Source organism: Periplaneta americana, chromosome 13 (assembly GCF_040183065.1).
Source record: "Periplaneta americana isolate PAMFEO1 chromosome 13, P.americana_PAMFEO1_priV1, whole genome shotgun sequence".
NCBI lineage: Eukaryota > Metazoa > Arthropoda > Insecta > Blattodea > Blattidae > Periplaneta > Periplaneta americana.
In genome coordinates this window covers 15,198,661-15,222,257 of record NC_091129.1, presented here as the reverse complement: position 1 = coordinate 15,222,257, position 23,597 = coordinate 15,198,661, and the positions used below count along the sequence as shown (strand labels likewise).

The 23,597-nt window shown below is 36.4% G+C and overlaps 1 protein-coding gene across 1 annotated transcript in view; it reads left to right on the top strand.

The window, feature by feature from the left end:
• LOC138712640 (voltage-gated inwardly rectifying potassium channel KCNH6-like) overlaps positions 1–23,597 on the top strand; it is a 352,191-nt gene that overhangs the window by 247,626 nt on the left and 80,968 nt on the right. Inside the window, exon 3 of the mRNA XM_069844606.1 lies at positions 13,474–13,620. Within this exon, the coding sequence (XP_069700707.1) occupies positions 13,474–13,620 (147 nt within the window). The remainder of the gene's footprint in view (positions 1–13,473; positions 13,621–23,597) is intronic.

Genomic DNA, 23,597 nt, shown 5'->3' with positions numbered 1-23,597 from the left:
AACATGTAAGAAACTGATTAATTGGTGCCAATACAAAAACAAAGATAGCAATTGCAAAATTCTTAAATGTGTGGAACAGGCAAATAAATCCCAATCGATGATGATGATGATGATGATGATGATAGTTTCCGAGTTGTACATATTATGGACATTTTACTCACCGCCTTCTTGCTGAGGTCGGAGATTTGCACGCTCATGAGTAGAATAATGAATAGAAATTGCAAAAACATGACGCACTCTCTTGCTAATTTGTAATGAGAGTTAATATGAGGCTGGTCGACTTTCAAGAACTTGAGATTTACGAACAGTTTCTAACTTGACCAACAAATTGAATCAAGTCTTCTGGCGTTTCCATGGAAATATCATTTGGTGAACATTATTGGTTATAAAAAGTAAAGTTATTATTACATGTACAACATTATTTATCTTGGAGCAACAGTAACAAAGATATATATGACATTTGAGAGAAAATTAAACGCAGAATAAATATGGAAAATGCCTGTTATTATCCAGTCTGCTCTAAAAAAAGGCTGAAAGTTAGAATTTAAATTACCGGTTGTTCTGTATGGTTGTGAAACTTGTACTCTTACTTTGAGAGAGGAACAGAGGCTAAGGGTGTTTGAGAATAAGGCACTTAGGGAAATATATGGTGCTAAGAAGTATGAAGTTACAGGAGAATGGAGAAAGTTACACAACGCAGAACTGCATGCATTTCATTCTTCACCTGACATAATTTGGAACATTAAATCCAGACGTTTGAGATGAGCAGACATGTAGCACGTATGGGCGAATCCAGAAATACATATAAAGTGTTAGTTGGGAGACCTGAGGGAAAAAGACCTTTAGGGAGGCCGAGACGTAGATGGGAGGAGGAGGGAGGTGGAATATGAAGATAGAGACTGGATTAATCTTGCTCAGGATAGGGACCGATGGCGGGCTTATGTAAGAGCGGCAAATAACCTCCGAACTCTCTAAAGCGATAAGTAAGTAAGTAAGTATTTTAAAAATATACTAATTTTGTCCACCTGCTTAACGCCTAATTGACTTTGAATTCGAGTATACCGTGGTCATTCATCTAACGGTGTGGTTTTATAGCACTTTTCCATCAACCTATTTTGACGTACGTAGAACTACATCCCGGTCGGAGAATTAAGACGGCGAATTGGGTGAGCAATACATGCCTCGAAAACTGTGTTTCGAGAGCCATTTTATGCGCATAACCCCATGAAATCTGAACCGATCCGGACGTTTTAGGTGTCGATTGATCGACAGCGAAGAGGTCGATTAAATAATTGCGAAAAAAAGATCAGTGATATACAGCACACATGCTAATAACATCTAACTCTTCCTCAACTTCGTCGGAACTTGCTAATACGGCAAACCTATTTGAAATTTCGACCTGATAATGTTGCAATAATAATAATAATAATAATAATAATAATAATAATAATAATAATAATAATAATAATAATACTTACTTACTTACTGGCTTTTAAGGAACCCGGAGGTTCATTGCCGCCCTCACATAAGCCCGCCATTGGTTCCTATCCTGAGCAAGATTAATCCAGTCTCTACCATCATATCCCACTCCCTCAAATCCACTATAATATTATCTTCCCATCTACGTCTCGGTGTCCCCAAAGGTCTTTTTCCCTCCGGCCTCCCAACTAACACTCTATATGCATTTCTGGATTCGGCCATACGTGCTGCATGCCCTGCCCATCTCAAACGTCTGGATTTAATGTTCCCAATTAAGTCAGGTGAAGAATACAATGCGTGCAGTTCTGTGTTGTGTAACTTTCTCCATTCTCCTGTAACTTCATCCGTCTTAGCCCCAAATATAATAATAATAATAATAATAATAATAATAATAATAATAATAATAATAATAATAATAATAATAATAATAATATGGAGAAACTGATTGGATGTTACGTGCTAGTGTAGTAATGAAACGAGCTATTAAACCCCAAGAACTGAAATCAGCCTTCAATCATCGTCATGAAGAGAAAGATGACATAAATAAAATGTAAGGAAGCCAGCTATCTAGTGGCGAATGAAATAGCTCGTTCTCTTAAGCCTTCCAACGGAGGAGAGTTTTATAAAAGCGTAATGATCAAGGTGACTGAAATAATTTTTTCAAAAAAAAGTTGTTAATTGATTTTGAAAAATTACGTATTTCTCCAGAAGAAATTTCAGGAAATTCCTATTGTGTTCATGAGGAATATTAAAAAAAAAAACAAAAAAATTTATAGGCCTATATATTTTTTATCGGTTCTTGATAACAGTAGTGATATTACTGATACAGCAAAGCTTGCTATTTTTATTCGCGGAATTGATGAAAAACTCAATGTGCACGAACCACCACTGGTTATAGTTTTCATGCCATGTACCTATCCCTCGTCTCCTTACTTCTTAGAGTCTAAGACTTAGACTGTACCTCGCGTGTAATCTCAGTCGTTAGAGTTTTGGTCACCGCTGCCTTAGACTCATATTATCTGTAAGTCAGTCACTGTACATCACGCTGAGAAGTGGGGCGAAGTTTGTAATATCTGGATACAGTAGAACCTCTATTACCCGTGGTAATGACTGAATGTATGTATGTATGTATGTATGTATGTATGTATTTATTTACACTGTAAGTGGGCATGCACCCGGTGGCAGTGGTATACACAATATAAACAATATACAATAAAGAAATGATAAGCAATATTTACAATACACAATACAATTATACATTACACAATAGGCCTACAATTTTATACACAATACAATAAGAATACACAATATAATTTAACACAATAATAATAAAACATAAATAAAATACCTAATTTTACATTACAACCTACATTATTATGTACAGGCCCTACGTAAGTTTCAATAGTCTTTCACTTTATTCTCATCTCACTCACTGTAGTGGCACTATGACGCATTTCACTGACACTTTAGCACACATTTCACTGACACTATAGAACACATTTCATTGACGCTATAAATTATCACTGATCGGAACTATTCACTGCACTGTAAAACCATAACTTCACTGACTCACCTCGCTTCACTGATACAACAGTTCAAATAAGTCAAATAATTACACCCTTATGCATACTGTACTTATAAACAGAACTACATTTAAACTAAACATTTCTAGTCTAAGGCCCTCTTACACGCTGTTTTTAAATAATTTACAATTCAAACCAAGGAAGTAACTCGTCAGGCTAAATAAATACATGTCACCTTAAAAAATTAAATGTTGAATGTCGCCTTAATTTTAATTTGCACTTTATACACAACTTTTTAAATTATTCTTGAATCTCCTTAAGGAAGGACAGCCCTCAAAGACCGCTGCAGGTAGGTCATTCCAATCATTTATAGTTCTATTTAAAAATGAGAATTTACCTACATCCGTTTTCTGTTTCCTACATTTGATTTTAAAATCATGATCGTTCCTACCATAGTACGTTGGCTTTTCTAACCGAGCCGTTATGTCTACCCATGCTTTCTGACCTAGATGTGCTCTATACAATGATGTTATTCTAGTTTTCCTACGTCTGTTTTCCAAAGTTTCTCATTTAAGTTCTTTTATCGTATCGTTTCCGTCTTCTCTTTTACCTTTAACAAATTTAGCTGCCCAATACTGGATTCTTTCTGAGGAGTTTATCTGATATATTCTATAGGGATCCCAACATGTACTTCCGTATTCCATTAACGGCCGCACTAACGTTAGATATGCTATTTACCTCGATTTGGGGCTAGCCTTTCTCAAGATTCTCATAATAAAGTGAAGTGCCCTCCATGCTTTACCCGTAACATTATCAACATGCTCTCCCCAAGAAAGTTTGAAGTTTAAATACACTCCTAGGTATTTACAACATTGTTCTTGCGGAATTACAACACCACTGAATTCGTAATTAAGACTAGTTTCATCTCGGGTTTTACAAAATGTTATAGATTTACTTTTAGAACCATTTACTTACATCCTATGCATTAACGCCCAAAATCCTATGCATTAACGCCGAAGGGGTTGACTGAACGGTTAATGGAAAAAATCGGATAATCCGTACCATAAAATATTTACGTAAAATTAAGTGAATAACACTTGAACTTTGGTCATTTTCTCCTTGGTCTTATGTTTAATATGCTCGGTAGTGAATCAGAAGTTCATAATTTAAGTTCGGTTGTTAACGACGTGTTTTAAGGGGTAAGAAAACTCCTTGTAATGGCTGTCATCGGAAAGATAGGAATAGTAGGGGTTTCATGTTGTAGATTTACATACTGTATACACTTTATCTTTGATTTTTATTAAATCAGTCTCGTATTATGATGCGAGATGACCCACAGTTTCTTTTTCTCCAAACCACTTAATTAGTTGCATTTTGTTTCATACTTAGCACAACACGTTTTCTTTTGACACTCGTGGAATACATTTTATATGGAAGTTGTACAATACGCCAACTCGTAGAGTAGACCAAACTGTGTAAGTGTAAATGCTTGTAAAAACAATCTGTAGACAAAATGCGTATGCTAATATAAGGTCTATGGCGAGTCCTTGGCATCAACACCTTTGATTTGATTACCTGGTTGGGTTTTTCCGAGGTTTTCCCCAACCAAAAGGCAAATGCCGGGTAATATTTTGGCGAATCCTCGGACCTCACCTCATCTCACTACATCTCGCCAAAATATTGTAAAAAAATTGCACAAAATTGTAAAAATTGTAGAAAATTACTAAATTGTAAAACTATAAAAATTTTTAAAAATTGTAATTGTAATATTGTAAAATTTTGACTTGTTCCAAATCTTAAAGCTTCATTGCTCATGTAAGATCAATGGAATAAAATAAATAAATGAAATTTAAAAAAAGTACAATAGTATCAACTTCATACGTTTCTGTAGCAAAAAAAAAAATAAAATAAAGTGAGAGAAAGACAGTCGGATAATCCGCCAATCAGTTAATAGGATGACGGATAATCGGGGTTCTACTGTATCCCCTGTCATGTTTGAACATTGCTTGACACTAATATAGTTACCAGGTTTAATTATTTTCGAAGGTGATATTGATCTCTGAAAGCGGTAGAAATTCCTCAACATGTATTTATTCTGAAGAAAAGCATATTTTGAGTCACCTTTCATATATTTGATTTACAGGAGACGATTCTACCCTGAGCAAACGGCAAGGAAACAAATGTTAAGGCTATTTTTTCCCCCACTTTGAGATTCACTTGTCCTCCATTCCATAGAAGTATTGAATTGCGATATATAAATATTCGCACCCTAGAATTAGAATTGTTCACTCTCCAAGTCTGATGGGTCAGAAAGGTTCACATCTGGAGGCCGTAGGAATTAACCAGAAATAATCTCGCTTTGGACTATGACTACAAGACGTGTAAGTTTATTATTACTGGCAGAGCTCTGCGACAGCGCCCGACACGCAGGCTTCTCGTATACAAGTAACGAATTGTATTCCTGACGAATCATCTGAGTAATTATTTCAAACCTATCGGATCCCGTTTCACTTCTCCTTGAGAGATTCAGTGGTTTATTGTCGTACAAAAGTGAATATGTATTACCTTTCACTTTTTTCTCTACTTTATTAAATAATAGCCTTACACCATGCTAACAACAAGGCCAAAAAGTGTCGTAGTTTATGGATGTTGAAAGATGTAACACCGTACTTAAAGTGAAATATGTTGGTGATCATTAGAAATGATAATACTTACTTACAAATGGCTTTTAGAGAACCCGGAGGTTCATTGCCGCCCTCACATAAGCCCGACATCGGTCTCTATCCTGAGCAAGATTAATCCAATCCCTACCATCATATCCCATCTCTCTTGAATCCATTTTAATATTATCCTCCCTTATACATCTCGGCCAGCCCAAAGTCTTTTCCCCTCAGGTCTTCCAACTAACACACTATATGCATTTTTAAATTCATCCCTACATGCTACATGCCCTGCCCATCTCAAACGTCTGGATTTAATGTTCCTCATTATGTCAGGTGAAGAGTACATTACGTGCAGTTCTGTGTTGTGTAACTTTCTCCATTCTCCTGTAACTTCATCCCTCTTATCCCCAAATATTTTCCTAAGCATCTTATTCTCAAACAATCTTAACTTGTGTTCCTCTCTCAAAGTGAGAGTCCAAGTTTCATAACCACACAGATCTTACATTGAGGTTTCGGAACAACCCCCAAGCTAAAGGTACACCCAGCGAATAGGGATTATAAAGAATGGACACTTCGCGTCGGTACCTTTGATGTAGCCGGACAGATTTCAATGACCTTCAAGCCAGCTAGAGCGTCAAATTCTGCTTTCTCCCTAGAGTTGGCGCTGACATCACACCAGCTAGCAGTCGACACAGCGGAAATATAACACATACAATTAATACATCTAGGTACATTATGTACTCAAATAAAATAAATTGAATCCATAAAATAATAAATCCTTCATTAACTGTAATGTCTAGACTCTAGAGTTCCTTTATAATGAGAGTTCAGACGTTGACCCCAACAACAATTAAAATATGTAATGATTTGATAGCGCTGAAAATGTAAGAACAAACTCTTACCAGAAGTAAAACCATATACCTATATTATATTATATACAAATATTAAACGAATTCGATACTTAATTTTATAATGTATTATATTATTTTATAATATAATTTATGATATCTGAAATATAAAATATTATTATTACAACTAGTTTGTCACTGAGAAATAAGGAAAAGCTGTTTACTTGAATTTATTTGAAGCAAAGCGTTACTGGATTATGCAATAAGGTAGGCGATGTTTGGATCCTGTGCCTTAATTCTATTCTCAATTATTATCTTAGCGTATGCTCGATTACACTACCTCTAGCGCTTGAAAGTGGAACTAGCCGCTGGCGCACAGAGAAACAAAACACAGGAAAATTCGCTCAGTGTCCATTCTTTATAATCCCTATTCGCTGGAACACCCCTTTATCGGCTGTCCGAGACTGCTTATTCAAAGTATTCGCAGCTTACTGATTTTGTTACTTACTTACTGGCTTTTAAGGAACCCGGAGGTTCATTGCCGCCCTCACATAAGCCCGCCATCGATGCCTATCCTGAACAAAATTAATCCAGTCCCTACCATCGTATCCCATCTCTCTTAAATCCATTTTAATATTATTCTCTCTTCTACGCCTTGGCCTTCTCAAAGGTCTTTTCCCTTCAGGTCTTCCAACTAACACTCTATATGCATTTTTAAATTCATCTCCACGTGCCTCATGCCCTACTCATCTCAAACGTCTGAATTTAATGTTCTTCATTGTGTCAGGTCAAGAGTACAATACCTGCAGTTCTGCGTTGTCTAACTTTCTTCATTCTCCTGTAACTTCATCCCTCCTTAGCACCAAATATTTTCCTAAGCACCTTATTCCCAAACACCCTTAACCTATGTTCCTCTCTTTCGTTCCTCTCTGAAAGAGAGAGGCCAAGTATCGTAACCACACAGATCTTATAACAAATAATTTTCGTAATCAGGGAAATCATTTATAGCTACTCACGCTGTATTTCTCACAAAGTAAATTTATTATTCCATGCTTTGAAAACGGTGCAAATATTAAGGACATTGTTGGGGAGTTTAATGTAATATTATTTCATTCTTTCCTCCTTTCTTTACTCTTTCTTTTTTTCTTTTTCCTTTTTCTTTCTTTTTCTATAGCTCTCTTTCTACCTTCCTCCTTTTCGTCCTTCATTTATTTACTTATTTATTATTCATTTATGTAATTATTTACTTTATATATTTACTTTGTTTTATTTATTTACTTTTATTTACTAATCTATTTACTTACCTATTTATCTACATATTTATTTATGTATTTATTTCTTGTTGTATTTTATAAATGCATATATTCTAGGAATTAAAATTAATTTGTATTAACGTTTTGTCGCATTCACTTTTTTTTAAATGAATTAAGAGCTCCTAAATACCCATTACAGCATGATCGATTTTTTGCTGTCTATAATATTTCTGGATTTTTGTGGTTTACTTAACCATGACGCTTGCCGATTGCATAGGACTTACTCCGCGTGTTATATCTAAGGACGTAGACATTGGCTTTCTCCTATATATCAATAATTAAGTATGCCTTAATTTTTTTGGTAAATGGTAGCAATATTGGGAGTGTCTTGATTTAGGATAAGAAAGCCATTAGAATTCTATGTCAATCAAACTATCTTGAACATTGTCGACCTCTTTTCAAACAATCACAGATATTAACTGTCATAAATTTATATATATATATATATATATATATATATATATATATATATATATATATATATATATATACGACCTAGTCCTTTACACTCGACAAAATATAGACAGTTACTCTTTAATAGCCAATAAACATGGTCAGGAAATTAGAAATAGTGAACAAATTAATATTCCATACTGTAGATTACATAAAACTAGTACAATTTTTTCTGTCATGGGGATGAAATTATATAATAAGCTTCCCAGTCAATATTATAAGTTACCAACCAATAGTTTCAAAGCTAGGTTTTATAATTGGCTTTTAATTAATCGTTTCTACTCTGTAGATGAGTTTCTTAAAACAAATTCATACGAAATTATTTTTAATAAATAAAGTTATTTACATTTAGTTACAAATATTAAGTTACATTAAGAGTGAAGTGTTTTCATTAATTTTAGAGTTTCAAAATGTTTTCTGTTTTTATTCTAATTACTGTTTTCAATTATATGTGTATTTTCAAATGTGTGTTTTTTTTGTATGTTTAATGGCTTAATAAATTGAATTGAATTGAATTGAATATATCGACGGAGCAGTGTACAATGATTTAGTTACGTGCAAATATAGTTGTTTGTGTAAAATTTGGACAAGTTACCTGGTTTGGGTTTTTCCGGGGTTTTCCCTCAACCAATTGAAGCAGAATTACTGGGTAACTTTCGGCGTTGGACCTCGGACTCATGTCGCTATCATTAATTCACATATCATCATCATCATCATCATCATCATCATCATCATCATCAATACCATAGTCCGGGTTAAGTTCACGGTGCAGCGTGCCGTACTTGTACAAGAGCACGGACGTTCGGCTATACAATCATTCACAGAATAGGAGTAGTAAGCACAATAAGCCTCAGACTTGAGTGCAAGGCTCCGTACAAGAGAGAAAAAAATTGGCTTTGTTTCATTTGTCAACAATGCTCAAGTTCAGAAAATTTTATTTTCACTTTCGTGACAAAAAAAAATGTAAAAAATTATTTGAAATTTGGAATTTAGAAGCTAACCACTTTTCCTCCTGCCACCGGCGTGGCTCAGTCGGTTAAGACGCTTTCCTGCCAGTCTGAAGCTGCGCTCGGGCGCAGGTTCGATCCCCGCTTGGGCTGATTACCTGGTTGGATTACCTGGTTGGATTACCTGGTGAATGCCAGGTAATCTATGGCGAATCCTCGGCCTCATCTCGCCAAATACCATCTCGCTATCACCAATCTCATCGACGCTAAATAACCTCGTAGTCGATACAGCGTCGTTAAATAACCAATTAATAATAACAATAATAATAATAATAATAATAATAATTTTTCCTCCTCCAATTGTAAAAACTGAAATTCACACAATGATTATCATGTGAAAACTTCCAGAAGCACACAACTGCAATGCATTTTTCTTCTGACATCGCTTTCCACAACTGTTGGTGCTGTTTTTCAGAGTTGGTTTAATTGGTAGTGCCTACATGAACTTTTGCTATCGCGAACACAATACGTACTAAAATCGTAGTATGAGGGCTTTTAATTAGTACGGATTACGAAACTATTCACGAAATTTCGCGTTACGCTATTATGATTGTTTTAAAGTTAATGAGGCAATTGTTTTCAACGTGCGCAATGAAATGAAAGTCTTATATTTCCTTCTCCATGAACTCATGCCTTGCTATCCCAATTAATCTGTAGCCACAGAAATGAAATTGGCCTCTATTAAATAGAGAACATGTTAAGCTACGGTATCCCAGCAATTTATTGTAATCGCAGTTGAATTTCTTGAAAATAATGACAACTTATAACAACACTTCGTGTATTGTGTGTCTCTGAAACTGCGTAAATTTTATGATTTGAATATTTTGTTCCAATTAGTATGAATGCGTGTAACAGTTACTGAACATCCATTGTTCACAAGCGGTACCCGATAAAATTCGTCAGTGAATATGATATTTGACATTAGAGGGTGAAAGTAAAAACGAATGTTAAAAAAAATGGCAATGTCCTTAACAGAAATCAGGCGACAATGATATTTTGAGATATAATAATATTAAACTGCCCCCCATTAAGGGTAGCCCTTACGGACTCAGTATATGTAAACATAGATATTAAATTTTAAAGAAGGGAAACAAAGAAAAGGGCGTGAAAAATTACAATTGCTATTAATGTGGCACCATGTGATTAATTAGGATTTGGCAGGATTTTTTTAACACAATTATCACAATGTCATCCCTCAGAGATGTTGGCAGACCAAACTGCCGTCGAAATTCTTCGAAGAAAAGCTGGTATAGTCCCTCGAGCACCTATGAGCAAACCGAATACCTCAACGTGAATTAAGGCATATTTCAGCTTGAAATAGTTGACTGTAGGCTCATAGATCGACTCCTTCTCAAGGTGGACCTCGGCTGACTGATGACATTCTACTTCAAAACGTATCGTGGAGTCCACAATAATGCCCTGTTTAGTGTCAGCATTGTACGCTAAAATATCTACTCGTCTCATTGACCCATTTTCAGCTAGATAGGAGATTTCTTCTTCTACTATCCAGTCCTTATTTCTTAATGCGGCAGCAATTTTGGATCTTACAAGATGATGTCTAGAGTTCCTCAAGAGCAATCCCTGTTCACAGAATCCCAAGACGTGTGCTAAAGTTTCAATCTCAGGGCAGAAATATTGATGGTAGAGAAAGTTTTGTAAAAAGAATACAAGATAATAATTTTAATTCGTAAAGACTTAGGGCCATATTCATAGACATTCTTAGCGCGGGCTTCCGGTGGATGATCAGCGAACTAACGTTTTTCGTATTCATAAACCAGTGTTAGCGATATGATATGATATGAATCCTGTACTAGCCGGGGCTAGTGTAGTACGCTCGTAGCGCGGGCTAGCGAAATGTCTGTGCATAGCACCCTTATAGACTATCCGACCTGTTTCATCTTAATTTCATTCATTCATTTATTAATTCAGTCGTTAAATTGTTCATATTTGCCAATTATTTCATTTATTAATTCGCTTATTAATACGTTCGTCAATTGGTATATTCATTCATTTGTTCATTTATTAATTCTAAACATTTATTCGAATAAAAGTTTTCGAATACTTTATCATTGGGATATCGCTTTGATTACCAGGCAGGCATTTTCGTTCCCTAACAAGTTAGGGAAGTTATCGGTTTGTACAGGGACATCATTTTATTTTTACTTCAATTTTTATTGTACCTGAGTTTTTGAATGCACTTCACTCCAATCCCCTCTACTAGTAAACTTCCAATCGTCCTCCACACAGAACCAAGGCCGCGTATGCAGTACTGAGTTAGTGAGTATAGTACGTTCCAGAAATATGTTCGCGTTTTCCAGTAACGAAAGAGCTTTCAATATTGAATCATATTTTCGCACAGGTACTGTCGTCCGTTTGTCTACGTCGCATCCGGTTCCCCCACCTGCTTCTGTTCGCCCCTCTGTAAAGTCTAGTAGCTGGGCTGTCTTAGCTCTTTTCTGGAAACAATTTCTGTTAGGAATTGGACGCCTACGTAATATTATACAACTGTTTAAAATAACTTAAATAAAAGGGCCTCGTTAAGTAATTAACTGTCACGTGATCCCCCCCCCCCTTTCTACGACCCTACGACAAAAGAACTTGATCGGACAGTGGATAGCATTTCTGAGTAATTTCATCTTTTCGGGTCCTCTACCCTCTACATTTCAATGTAGTTCAGGAAAAAATACAGCAGCTATACTAAGGTGCTATGTCTGTTGTTCGAAAGCATGGCAAACCTGATATTTCCTTACGTCTCGCCTACAATCCACAATGACCTGAAATAGCTACTACTGCTTTACTCCCACATCAAAAATCCACTGATCGTCCTAACAGTGTTACTTGGGTTTTCGCTTTTAAACTGAAAAACTGAAGATGGATAGGTTAAAAGAAAGTATTTGGCATTAAAAACCATTCAGAGAGAGTACAATATGTTTCATTAGTATGGAAGCAAATAAATTTTAAAATGACTGGTAGGCCTATTCTTCATTGAAAATAAAACTGAAAAAAAAAATTATTTGAACATCTAATGAACTTAGTTTTCAGAATTTGCTGCACAAGCCACTAGTCTATATATATATAATTTGAACTGGTAATGGAATTTACGGGAAAACGGCTGACCTGATTGTAATAAGTGACCCCTCATTTTGAAGCTTGGAAATCAAAGTTTTTCAGAGAAATAGCAGTTTTCAGTGAAATGCCAATTTTTCAACATAATTTTCCTATTTTCCAAAATCCATCTGTCGTCAGATTTGAGAAATACCTAATTGCATTTCAGAATAAAACAAAACACACACTATAGTAAACAATATTACACGAAGGCCAAAATCTACAAGAATGCTGACATATTTGGAGCTCAAATTAAATTGGTTATTAAAAATTTAACTTACTAAAAATAATTTACAGGTTCGATTCTGTGGTGTGTAATTTTCTGGGTACAGCTGTGTATTGGATATTAAAAACTACAAAACGTGAGCTGGTTTGATGACATTATTACCATTAGAATTGAAATATTGTTGTAGTCAATGCCATGATGTGACTATTTTTCATTATATATATATATATATATATATATATATATATATATATATATATATATTAATGCTATGTTGATGATATGAAAGTGAAACGTTTTGGGGTTATATAAGTAGATGTAGAGAATAACTTAAATTAGATTTTGATTTCTATATTTTACTGAGTGGCGGCTATATAGTATATGTTACTGAAAGCTATAAAACTTACGTAAAATAATATTATTAAAAATCAAATATTTTTATAGTTATTAATCAAGTGGGGTTGGGTCTTTTTCATATATTTAATGGCGGTGTGGTGTATATATTTATATGCGTGGTTCTCTTCAGTATTGGCTCGAGAGAGAGAGTATCTTTCATTATTATGGAAGCAAATAACTTTCAAAATATCTGGTATTCTTCATTGAAAATAAATCTGAAAAATGTTTATTTGAACGTCAAATGAACTTAGTTAGCACCATTTTCTGCACAAGCCACTAGTATATAATAGAGGATTAACATAATTATGAATTAAAATTTTCGTATACTCTTGTGTACATATCCTTAAACGGAAAGGTAAAAAATATTGAATGAATCCAATGTATGAATGATGTTATGATGATGTCAAGTACATGTGTATGGCATCTGAGACTCTTCATCGAGATGATGTGGATGTTTCAGGCACCAAGTTCCTGTGCAGTGAGGTGATCGCCCCCATCAAGAGCGAGGTGGATGACATATGCCTCTACATCATCAACTTCGAGGACCTGACGGCTCCCCCCGCGCCCTTGGAGGAGGGTGTGGCGGCGAACCACAAGCTGAGCAAATGTAAGTACAGGGACATAATTTTATTTTTACTAATATTTTTAATATTAACCTGTCTATACCTTTAGAGAACCGGAAACACCGCTTGCTCCCCCCTCCAAGACTGGAGTTCAATGATACTGCCGTAAAACACAAATCACTCTACTAGGTATAGGAAGGAAGAAAAGTAGTTCATCCATTTACGTGAACTAGGAAATATCGCGATTTTGAGTTTGATAATTTTCATTAGGTTTTTCTTTAATCAAAGTACAGTACTGTATTAAGAATAAGTGTTTTTACTCACGAACTGAGTTATCCATGCGAACGTATTCTTTATGCAGTGTATACTGTCTACAGCACATTAGCGTACAATTTAGAGAAATAAGTTAATTTGAAAAATATTCATAATATGAATATTTAAACACAATTTTGAAAATGGTGGCCGTTCATTTCGATACAGGCTTCAGTTCTTTTGTGCATATTATCGCACTATAGAATATTGCATCTAATTCCAATTGCCAGTTTCGTCCTTCGTACTAGTAACTCATGTTGAAATAATTCTGTACCTACTCTACGTACTGTGAATTCAATCTTCACATCTGCCCGACCCGAAAATATAAAATTACTCAGACATGCTATCTACTGTCCGTCCAAGTGGTTATGCCGCAGGATTGTAGAAAGGGAGGAAATCACGTGACAATTAATTACTTAACGAGGCCCTTTTATTTAAGTTAAATTAAACAGCTGTATAATATTACGTAAACGTCCAATTCCTAAAAGAAATTAATGTTTTCAGAAAAGAGCTAAGACAGCCCAGCTTTTACAGAGGGGCGAGCAGAAGCAGGTGGGGGAAATCGGGATGCGAAGTAGGCAAACGGACAGTACCTGTGCGAAAATATGATTCAATATTGAAAGTTCTTTCGTCACTGGAAAGCGCGAACATATTTCTGGAACGTACTATACTCAGTAACTCAGTACTGCTTACTATCTGCGATCTTGGTTCTGTGTGGAGTTTGAACTTCCTTAGTAGAAGGGATGGGAGTGAAGTACATTCAAAAACTCAGGTACAATAAAAATTGAAGTAAAAATAAAATGATGTCCCTGTATAACAAATCACGGATAAAGGGTTTTAACAACATAATAATCATGAGCATGGTTTTCTTTGAAAGGAGAGGTAAATCGGTGTAACGTGTCAAAAATTTAGCCTACTGCTTGTTTAGGAATATCACAATGTTATTAATTTATGGAGAAAGTCGTCATAATTCAAGTGAGGCAAGAAGGATGTACTCTTAGCGGCAAAAAGAATGGGCCGTCTCCTGGTCGATAGAAATGCTAAGTTCTATCGCGCGGTTCACTCGTGTAAACGTAACGCACTGCAAGGCATTGCTGTGGTGCCTCTTCATTGAAAGTCGTCCGTCTATAATGTAATGAACCTTACGAGCAGTGTGTGCCCAGTGGTAAGAAGTCTGACATCCGTACCAGAGGTTGTGAGTTCGTCTCCTGGTACGGTAAAGTTATTTTTTTTTTATTTTAACTTTTACTTAATTTATTAGTTTAAATGTGAAATGGCATTTGTTAACAAACTTCGTTATGCCTGCCTTGTAAAAATATTACTGCTCATCACCTGTGGGCTATTAATAGGTGAGACCTGGTCTGTATAAACAAAAATACTTGTTTCACATGCTAAAAACGGACGCATATCAAACACAAATAAATAATTAAATTAACAAAAACAAACAATTTGTTGATATATGAACAAGGTTGTGTTGGGGACTAGCATCTCGTCCACAAACCACCTGCGTCAACATCTGCCTTCATTTTGCGCGGCATGGAGTCCACAAAATTATGGAACAGGTCAAAATTCTTGGCCATCTTCTCCCTTCATCTAGAACTCTGTCCCACAATTCCACAGGTGTCCGAACGGGTGGTTGTTCTGTCCAATTAGAGCGTAGGATCCTTTTGACTGCAGCCCACAAATTTTGAAACGGATTCATATCTGGTGAATTTGAAGGCCAGTCGACTGGGTCGACATCACGCCTCCTCGTAAACCATCTTTGAATCCGGTTGGCGGTGTGTAGTGTATCGGATGATTATCCTGCTGGAAGAATTTATTTATTTTATTGGGTTATTTTACGATGCTGTATCAACATCTACGCTATTTAGCGTCTGAATGATATGAAGGTGATAATGCCGTGAAATGAGTCCGGGGTCCAGCACCGAAAGTTACCCAGCATTTGCTCGTATTGGGTTGAGGGAAAACCCCGGAAAAAACCTCAACCAGGCAAATTGTCCCGACCGGGATTCGAACCCGGGCCACCTGGTTTCGTAGCCAGACGCGCTGACCGTTACTCCACAGGTATGGACTGCTGGAAGAAAAGTGTTCCTTCTGGATATCGTTTTCGGGCGGAAGGGAGCATTACATTTGCCAAAATGTGTTTGTAGACTTCTGCCGTTAACAGGCAGTGGATGTGTTCCAGAAGTCCTGCCCCATCGTATGACATCCACCCCAACACGCGACCCTCACGCGAAGCGTATCGGTGGTCATTCTTACAATAAACTAGGGCAGTACTATCATTGCTATTGGAGACAGTTACCTCGTCGGAGAAAATGACATTTCTCCAATCGAAGTCCTGTCGGAGAGAGCATACGCAGAATAACCTATGCGAACCAGGGAAAAAAGTTATTGTTTCTGTGTCATCTTCAAGCGTAATGACGAGACAGAACGTTATATTAACAGATAGCAGTATTGCTTGAAAGAGAGAGGGAGGTTTATTATTATTATTAGAGTTTGGGCATATTCTAAGATATATCGCCACATAATTATAGCTTTACGAGACACATATGATGGCAAATTTGTAATAAAAAAAAGGACATTGGGGGAGATTTGAATCTTGAGCTACTACTACTAACTTGTTCAATAGGCCTATGCCGTAACAACTTACTCTACTGCAACTTTTATATCAGTTCGACATAATATATGGTTTTCCTGTTCATATCCGCTCCCGTCGATTTTGTATTTATCAATTTTATTATTATTTCACTCTTCAAGGGCCCTGATGTATCTAGAATCAACCCGCCATTCGATTTTATTACATTTTTTAGCCTCTTAAACAAAATACAGCAAATTTAAATGGATTAATTATGTGTTACATAGTGAACTACGGCGTTGACGAGACGAGCATGCGCAATGTATGTCTCTGCAACTTAGAAATTGTCGGCCGGCCCATTCTTTTTGCCACTAAGTGTACCATCAACGTTTTCCTCAAAGAAGGTTACCTAATCGGCGAACTTTTGTAGCAGTTTTCTGACTTCACACAGTACTCAAATGAAAGAAGGCCGCCTAGCTATAAATTTCTAACGATTTACACATTCATTCAGTTTATAATTTGTTAACAAATGTGTAAGTATCCTATCGGAGACATTCCAAATAATGCCACTATTTCTACTTGAATAGTTAGTATTAGCTAAAAGTTCAGAGGCGGAACAATCCGTACAAAAGAATGTAAAAAAATAAATAAATTATTTTGATAAATGGATTCATATTTAAACCAATGAAAAATTGTTTGAAATTTTACACTGTTCATTCGGTAATGACAGTAAAATATTTTATGCTCGACCATGCCGAAATGTAGTAATTATACACCTGGTAGCAGCCCTTTAATGGGCCTCATTAAAGTATACCTATTCATTAAAGTTCAGGTGTTCCACCAATCAGAAAACACCATTGTAGCAATATGAAAGCGCAAGTATCGATTATTCTCGGATATGCAATCGAAAGACGAGGGAAACGTCACGGAGGCTGGAAATCCAATACTGTCGCAGAAGGTTATGTTCTGTTACTATAATAATTAGCGTTAATTGTAAATAATATTCAAATAAATTCGATTTGTCGTCTCGTTTTTCAATGTCTAAATCAATTTCAAGGTTATATAAAGATTAATGTTCACTTTACTCTCTAGATCATATCAAGGTCAATGACATTTGTTTCTCGGAAAAAATCAATACTTTCGCGTCTGCGCACATCACACAATTTACGAGATATTGCACGTCAGTTCCGCTCCCCAGTCAGATACGAATAACATGAATACTTATGAATAATTTCAAGTTAGAAATATGGTCGAGCATAAAAAGTCGTATGAAACTTGCCTATAATGGTAATTAAGACGCTCGTATGAAAGTTATGAAACTCACTTGCGCTCATTTCATAAATATACTCGCGTCTTAATTACTACCATTATAGGCTCGTTCCATAATGTACTATTATAACAAGCCACCGGAGTGGCTCAGTCGGTTAAGGCGCTTGCTTGCCGGTCTGAAGTTGCGTTCGGGCGCGGGTTCGATCCCCGCTTGGGCTGATTACCTCGTTGGGTTTTTCCGAGGTTTTCCCCAACCGTAATGTGAATACGAGGTAATCTATGGCAAATCCTCGGCCTCATCTCGCCCAATATCATTTCGCTATCATCAATCTAATCGACACTAAATAACCTAGTAGTTGATACAGCGTCGTTAAATAACCTACAAAAAAACTATTATAACAGTTGCTATCGATATATTTTTTCACATATGTAACATAAGCTTATTGCAGGCTTCACCTATTTAATTCCCATTATTTCCTTGTAATAGAGCTGGGATGAAGGCTTACGATCGGGTTTCGTTGCTACTTTCTGCAACCAAGACCCAGATTCATACGCATAAGCACGCCTTACCAGCCCCTACGAGACTACGCGTCTAGTAGCTTACATAAAAAAGATTGAAACTGGAAATGAAGAGTGGTTGAGTCCCAGTGCTCTGCGAGCAGTAGTATTGGTAACATGAATTTGTGGTTGTGCGCGGAATGTATTTGTTTTTCTGTTTACAAGTGTTGTGCTTGCATTAGTTAATACGGCAAGGAAGATGAACCGGTAAGAAGTCTGTTAAAGTAGTTCTAGACAAGGATAACCTTCCAATTGCCTTTGAAATTCAGGTTTGAACAACAACTAAAAGTAAGTGAAAAAGATTTACAAACACTGCAGTTGGTAGGGAAGGAAAATGCCGTTTCTGTGTAAAATCCTTAACAGAAAGAGATCACCTGTTTTCGTTTACAAAGATCACTGATATAAGATACTAGATCACCCATAAACACGATAGTTCCACAAATTAGTACGCAGTGTTATATATATATCTAAACACAATAGTAATATGCGTTACAACAGCGATATGTTGAAGTTTTGATGTTCGAGGAAAAGTTTGAAAAAGCGAAATGTAGTTGAGCTTTTTTAATTTCCGAGAATTGAAAGAAAACATACCGCTCGTGTATCGTACATTATTTTGTGCGAAGTACGTTTATTACATACCTGAAAGAGGAATTTCTAATTAGTTGCAATGAAATCTCCATCTTGATATCTGTTCAATGACGGCAAATTTGGAAAACAAAAATACCTATCTTCAACATTGTTACTTTAAAATGTTTTCTGTCTTTACTATACTCCAGCAGGCCATGATATATGTCTGTCTTTTTTTTCCCCCAGTCTATGATGAGTCTGGAATCTTGTTGATTTTTTCACGGCTTCCTTAATGTTATATGCATCACGAATGCAGTAACTTTAGTGGAGTTGTAGAGTTTATTTAATTTTTGCAAATATTTAAAAACAATAATTAACAGTGCAATTTAGGTGAAATTGCAGTGGTAAGTTTCCAATTTATAATTATTACTATATTGAACGCCTCTAAAAATAATATGTTAAAATCCTAAAGCAGTAAAATCAATATGTCACTTAAGCGGTAAGAAGAGGGAAATTGTTATGTGTGTTAGGTTGGGAATACTGAATGTGGAATTTTAGACATTCCGCGTATTGGTTTTGTGCGGAAACCAAGCAAATACGCACGATCTCGCACAAATTACATTTTCACATATCAACTTACAACTTTTTTATCAGCTGTAATTATTTTTATTTTTGCTATCTGACCTTCCAAGGCGTGCCTATAGACACAGAATAACACACAATTTACAATAATGGTTGTATATCAAAGGGCACATCAAAAAATATATATAGATAAAATTTTGAGAATAAAATACAGATTTTCAATCACAAATATATAATTAAACAATTATGTGGAGTGTTTAACATATACGTGATTTTTTAAGATGGCAACTGAGTATTTAATTATGTTTTAGACAATTTCGTCTTGTACATCTTTCCCTAATATATATTTCCCGTTCCATATCACATTTTGCGTACACCATTGTTTTAATGTAATGTTTAAATTCATCATCATAAACGTCTGTACGCTAAACAGCTGTAATAAGCGTAAAGAAAGAAACTTTTCTTTCCGACAGATGTTCGGTATCGGTACTCAATGAGAAAATTATTTTCAAAGTATACAGTATTGTCATAGACTAGTACAGTGATGTCAAAGCAAGCGCATTTTTCTGACCTTGACGACGTGCTCGGGCATCAAGCGCTAAGTATGGAAAGAGGAAGGGTTGTGTGTATGAATAAGCAGCTGTTGGATTAAGAAAACAGTGGTGCACAAACTTCAAACGGAACGTGGAATTTTATGTCGTTATATTTATATGACTTCTTATTGTTTGATATTATCTATGTTGTCTGTAAAACAAAAGTACTAATACCAATTTCTTAATATTGCAGCTGTGTTTTAAACGTTAATAACATAATAAAGAGTTAAGAAGGAATATTCACATAAATTCCGTAGTAGTATAATATTATACTGTACTAAGTGGATGAAACACATCATTCATAAAGAAAGTGATATACCCCCCAAAAAAGAGACTGAGTATGACATAATAAGTTGGAATTGATATTGGTGGTACCTTTAACATTACAAAAGTAACCAAGAAACTTATCAAAACAATATTACAGTACAAAGCAAAGTTACCTAGGTACTGTATCTGTTTTAAGTGTAACTAATATTCCATAATAAAACCCTTATCGCATTATGCTTTTAAGGTGATATTGGTGAGCAACTTCCTATCATCAGAATATTAAATTCTTTTCTCGAAATGTGCTGAAGCTATAGAGCTGGCATTTTTACAACACATGGGCACGTATCTTTTGCTTATGATGTAACAGTAGTTGCTTTGTTAATTCATTTCCTTACAAACAATTTCCATGCGAATATTTGCAAAATTTTCAGTACACTATCTTCAGTAATACGCATTTACGGTATATCAGATTTACGAAAACATTCTGTAAGGCTACTAAATAAATAGGCGTATACCTGAAAATTTCACTTTTCTATACGAAAAGTTGAGAAAATATTTCTTTTGAATAAAAAAAATCAAACTTGTGAAAAATGAGCATTAAAATTAAAACTTACATTCTTATAATGCACTTATACTTCTCAGGCATATCTAAAAATTACCGTAGATACAGTTTTAATAAGTTCTCTTCCCTTTATCCATTGAATCAGTGCTGGCCATCCCTGAATATAGCTCGACCAAGCGGCATATACTACCTCTTTCATCTGTATCTTTCCTTTCCGCTGTAAAACGTTCAGGCTCTCCTGAGCTCTAACGCGCACGCTTGCTTCTACGGGCACCAATTGACATGACTGGTCTAGTATATACAGTCACGAAGCTTGAGTTGTGAGTGTACTAGGAACAATAGACTGTGCCGGTAGTATTTCGCATTGTCTGTAATGAGGCGCTATTAGCGATCCTAGTGGTTAGCAACTATCTTTGGATGCATATTTACTACGTATTGAGCTCCGTGTATATATATATATATATATATATATATATACACAGGGTGTTTCAAAAATACGGGGCATAATTTCAGGTATGTATTTCCCACATGTAGACAATCAAAACAGTTTTTTACAACATGTGTCCGGAAATGCTTTATTTCCGAGTTATGGCCTTCACAACATTAAAATTCACCGGAACGTTTTCCTTTCCGCAGGTCGTTGTCATTACAGAAGATGTTCAAAATGTCCACCTCCTGCTTGAATACAGACCTCACATCGATGTCTCATTGACCTGCGAACACGATCCCAAAATCCAGGAGTATTGCGTATGTCCTCAGAACATGCCACAATTCGATTCCGAAGGGATTCGAAATCAAGCAACGGAGACGAATAAACCAATGATTTTAAATGCCCCACAAGTAGAAATCGAGAGGGTTCAGATCAGGTGAGCGTGGAGGCCAAGCAATAGGGCCACCTCTACCTATCCATCGATCAGGAAACGTTCGATCCAAGTACCGGCGAGCCGTACGACTGAAGTGTGCAGGAGCGCCATCATGCAAGAAGTGAATGTGTTGACGATTGATGAGTGGAGTGTCTTCTAAAACATGAGGAGGTATGGTGTTTTCCAGGAAGTTTGTGTACGCCTGCCCCGTAAGTATGTTTACAAATACATGGGGTCCAACTAATCGATCACCAATGATACCGGCCTACATGTTGAGGGAGAACCGCACCTGGTGATGAGATGGAACAGTTGCATGTGGGTTTTCATACGCCCATACATGCTGATTGTGGAAATTTGTTATGCCATCTCGTGTGAACTGTGCTTCATCTGTAAATAATACTAAGGCAGGAAAGTTCGGATTTACACCACACTGCTGCAAGAACCACTGACAGAACCTAACTCGTGCAGGGTAATCTGCTGGTGACAGGGCTTGTACACGTTGCAAATCATAAGGATACAATTGATACTCTTTCAACAGTCTCCAGACAGTCGTATGAGGAACATTGACTTGCAACGCTACCCTTCGTGTGCTGATAGAAGGAGTCATGTTCACAGCCTCCAGAATCTCCTCCTGTACTTCTGGAGTTGTAGATCTTGGTCGTCCCCTTCCCAAATCAGTAGAGTTCAATTTTCCATACTCGAACAGACGGTAATGGAGACGTACAAATGTCTTCCGATCTGGACATTGTCGCTGTGGGTACCTCTCCTGGTACAAACGACGAGCCAGCGCAGCATTGCCGTCCGCCTTACCGTACATGAAGTGTATCTCTGCCAGCTCTTGATTTGAATACATGTCGCACAGTCTAACGCCTACACAACACTGAATGTAACCTTCGCCTCGGAATGAACTGTCAGAGTGCCCTCTTAATGTCTCCTTTGACGGCAGCGACCTGCGGAAAGAAAAACGTTCCGGTGAATTTCAATATTGTGAAGGCCATAATTCGGAAATAAAGCATTTCCGGACACATGTTGTAATGGACTATTTTGATTGTCTACATGTGGGAAATACATACCTGAAATTATGCCCCGTATTTTTGAAACACTCTGTGTGTGTGTGTGTATATATATATATATATATATATATATATATATAATATATATACTAGACTGTGGCATTGTCTCTTTCTACAGCCATACTACCAGTGTTGCAATAAGACATCTTATTTCTTCTTTGTTTGTCCCTCCATAATATCACTTCTGTCATTTTCAGCGGTTCTCAACGTATGGCACACTACAGTTGTAATTTAAAACTCCGCTGTACTCTCATAATCTAAACCAATGGTTCCCAAGTAGCGGAGAATTGTCATTAAAAGCATAAAAGTATATATTTTTTTTTCAAATTGGTCCATAGTAATACTTGTGGCCGATAAGTTCGCAGTTGGAGTTTTCTTCTGGTTCTCCCGTTTCGCCATGTTAGGCATCTATCATTCAGTCAACATTCCTCCAATATTAATCATTCCATAGCATTCCCCGAACGCCGGTTGCCGACGCACGAAAGGGGCTGGCCAAGGGACAATTGGGATTACCTGCTACTAATCCAATTACGCAGCGAACTTTGATGTAGTCAGCCGGTGTGGATTTCGGAATATGCCTAGCTCGGGGAAAATGTTAAATGTTATGTTTTATTTAACGACGCTCGCAACTGCCGAGTTTATATCAGCACCGCCGGTGTGCCGGAATTTTGTCCCGCAGGAGTTCTTTTACATGGCACTAAATCTATTGACATGAGCCTGTCGCATTTAAGCACACTTAAATACCATCGACCTGGCACGGGATCGAACCCACAACCCCGGGCATAGAAGGCGCTATAGCA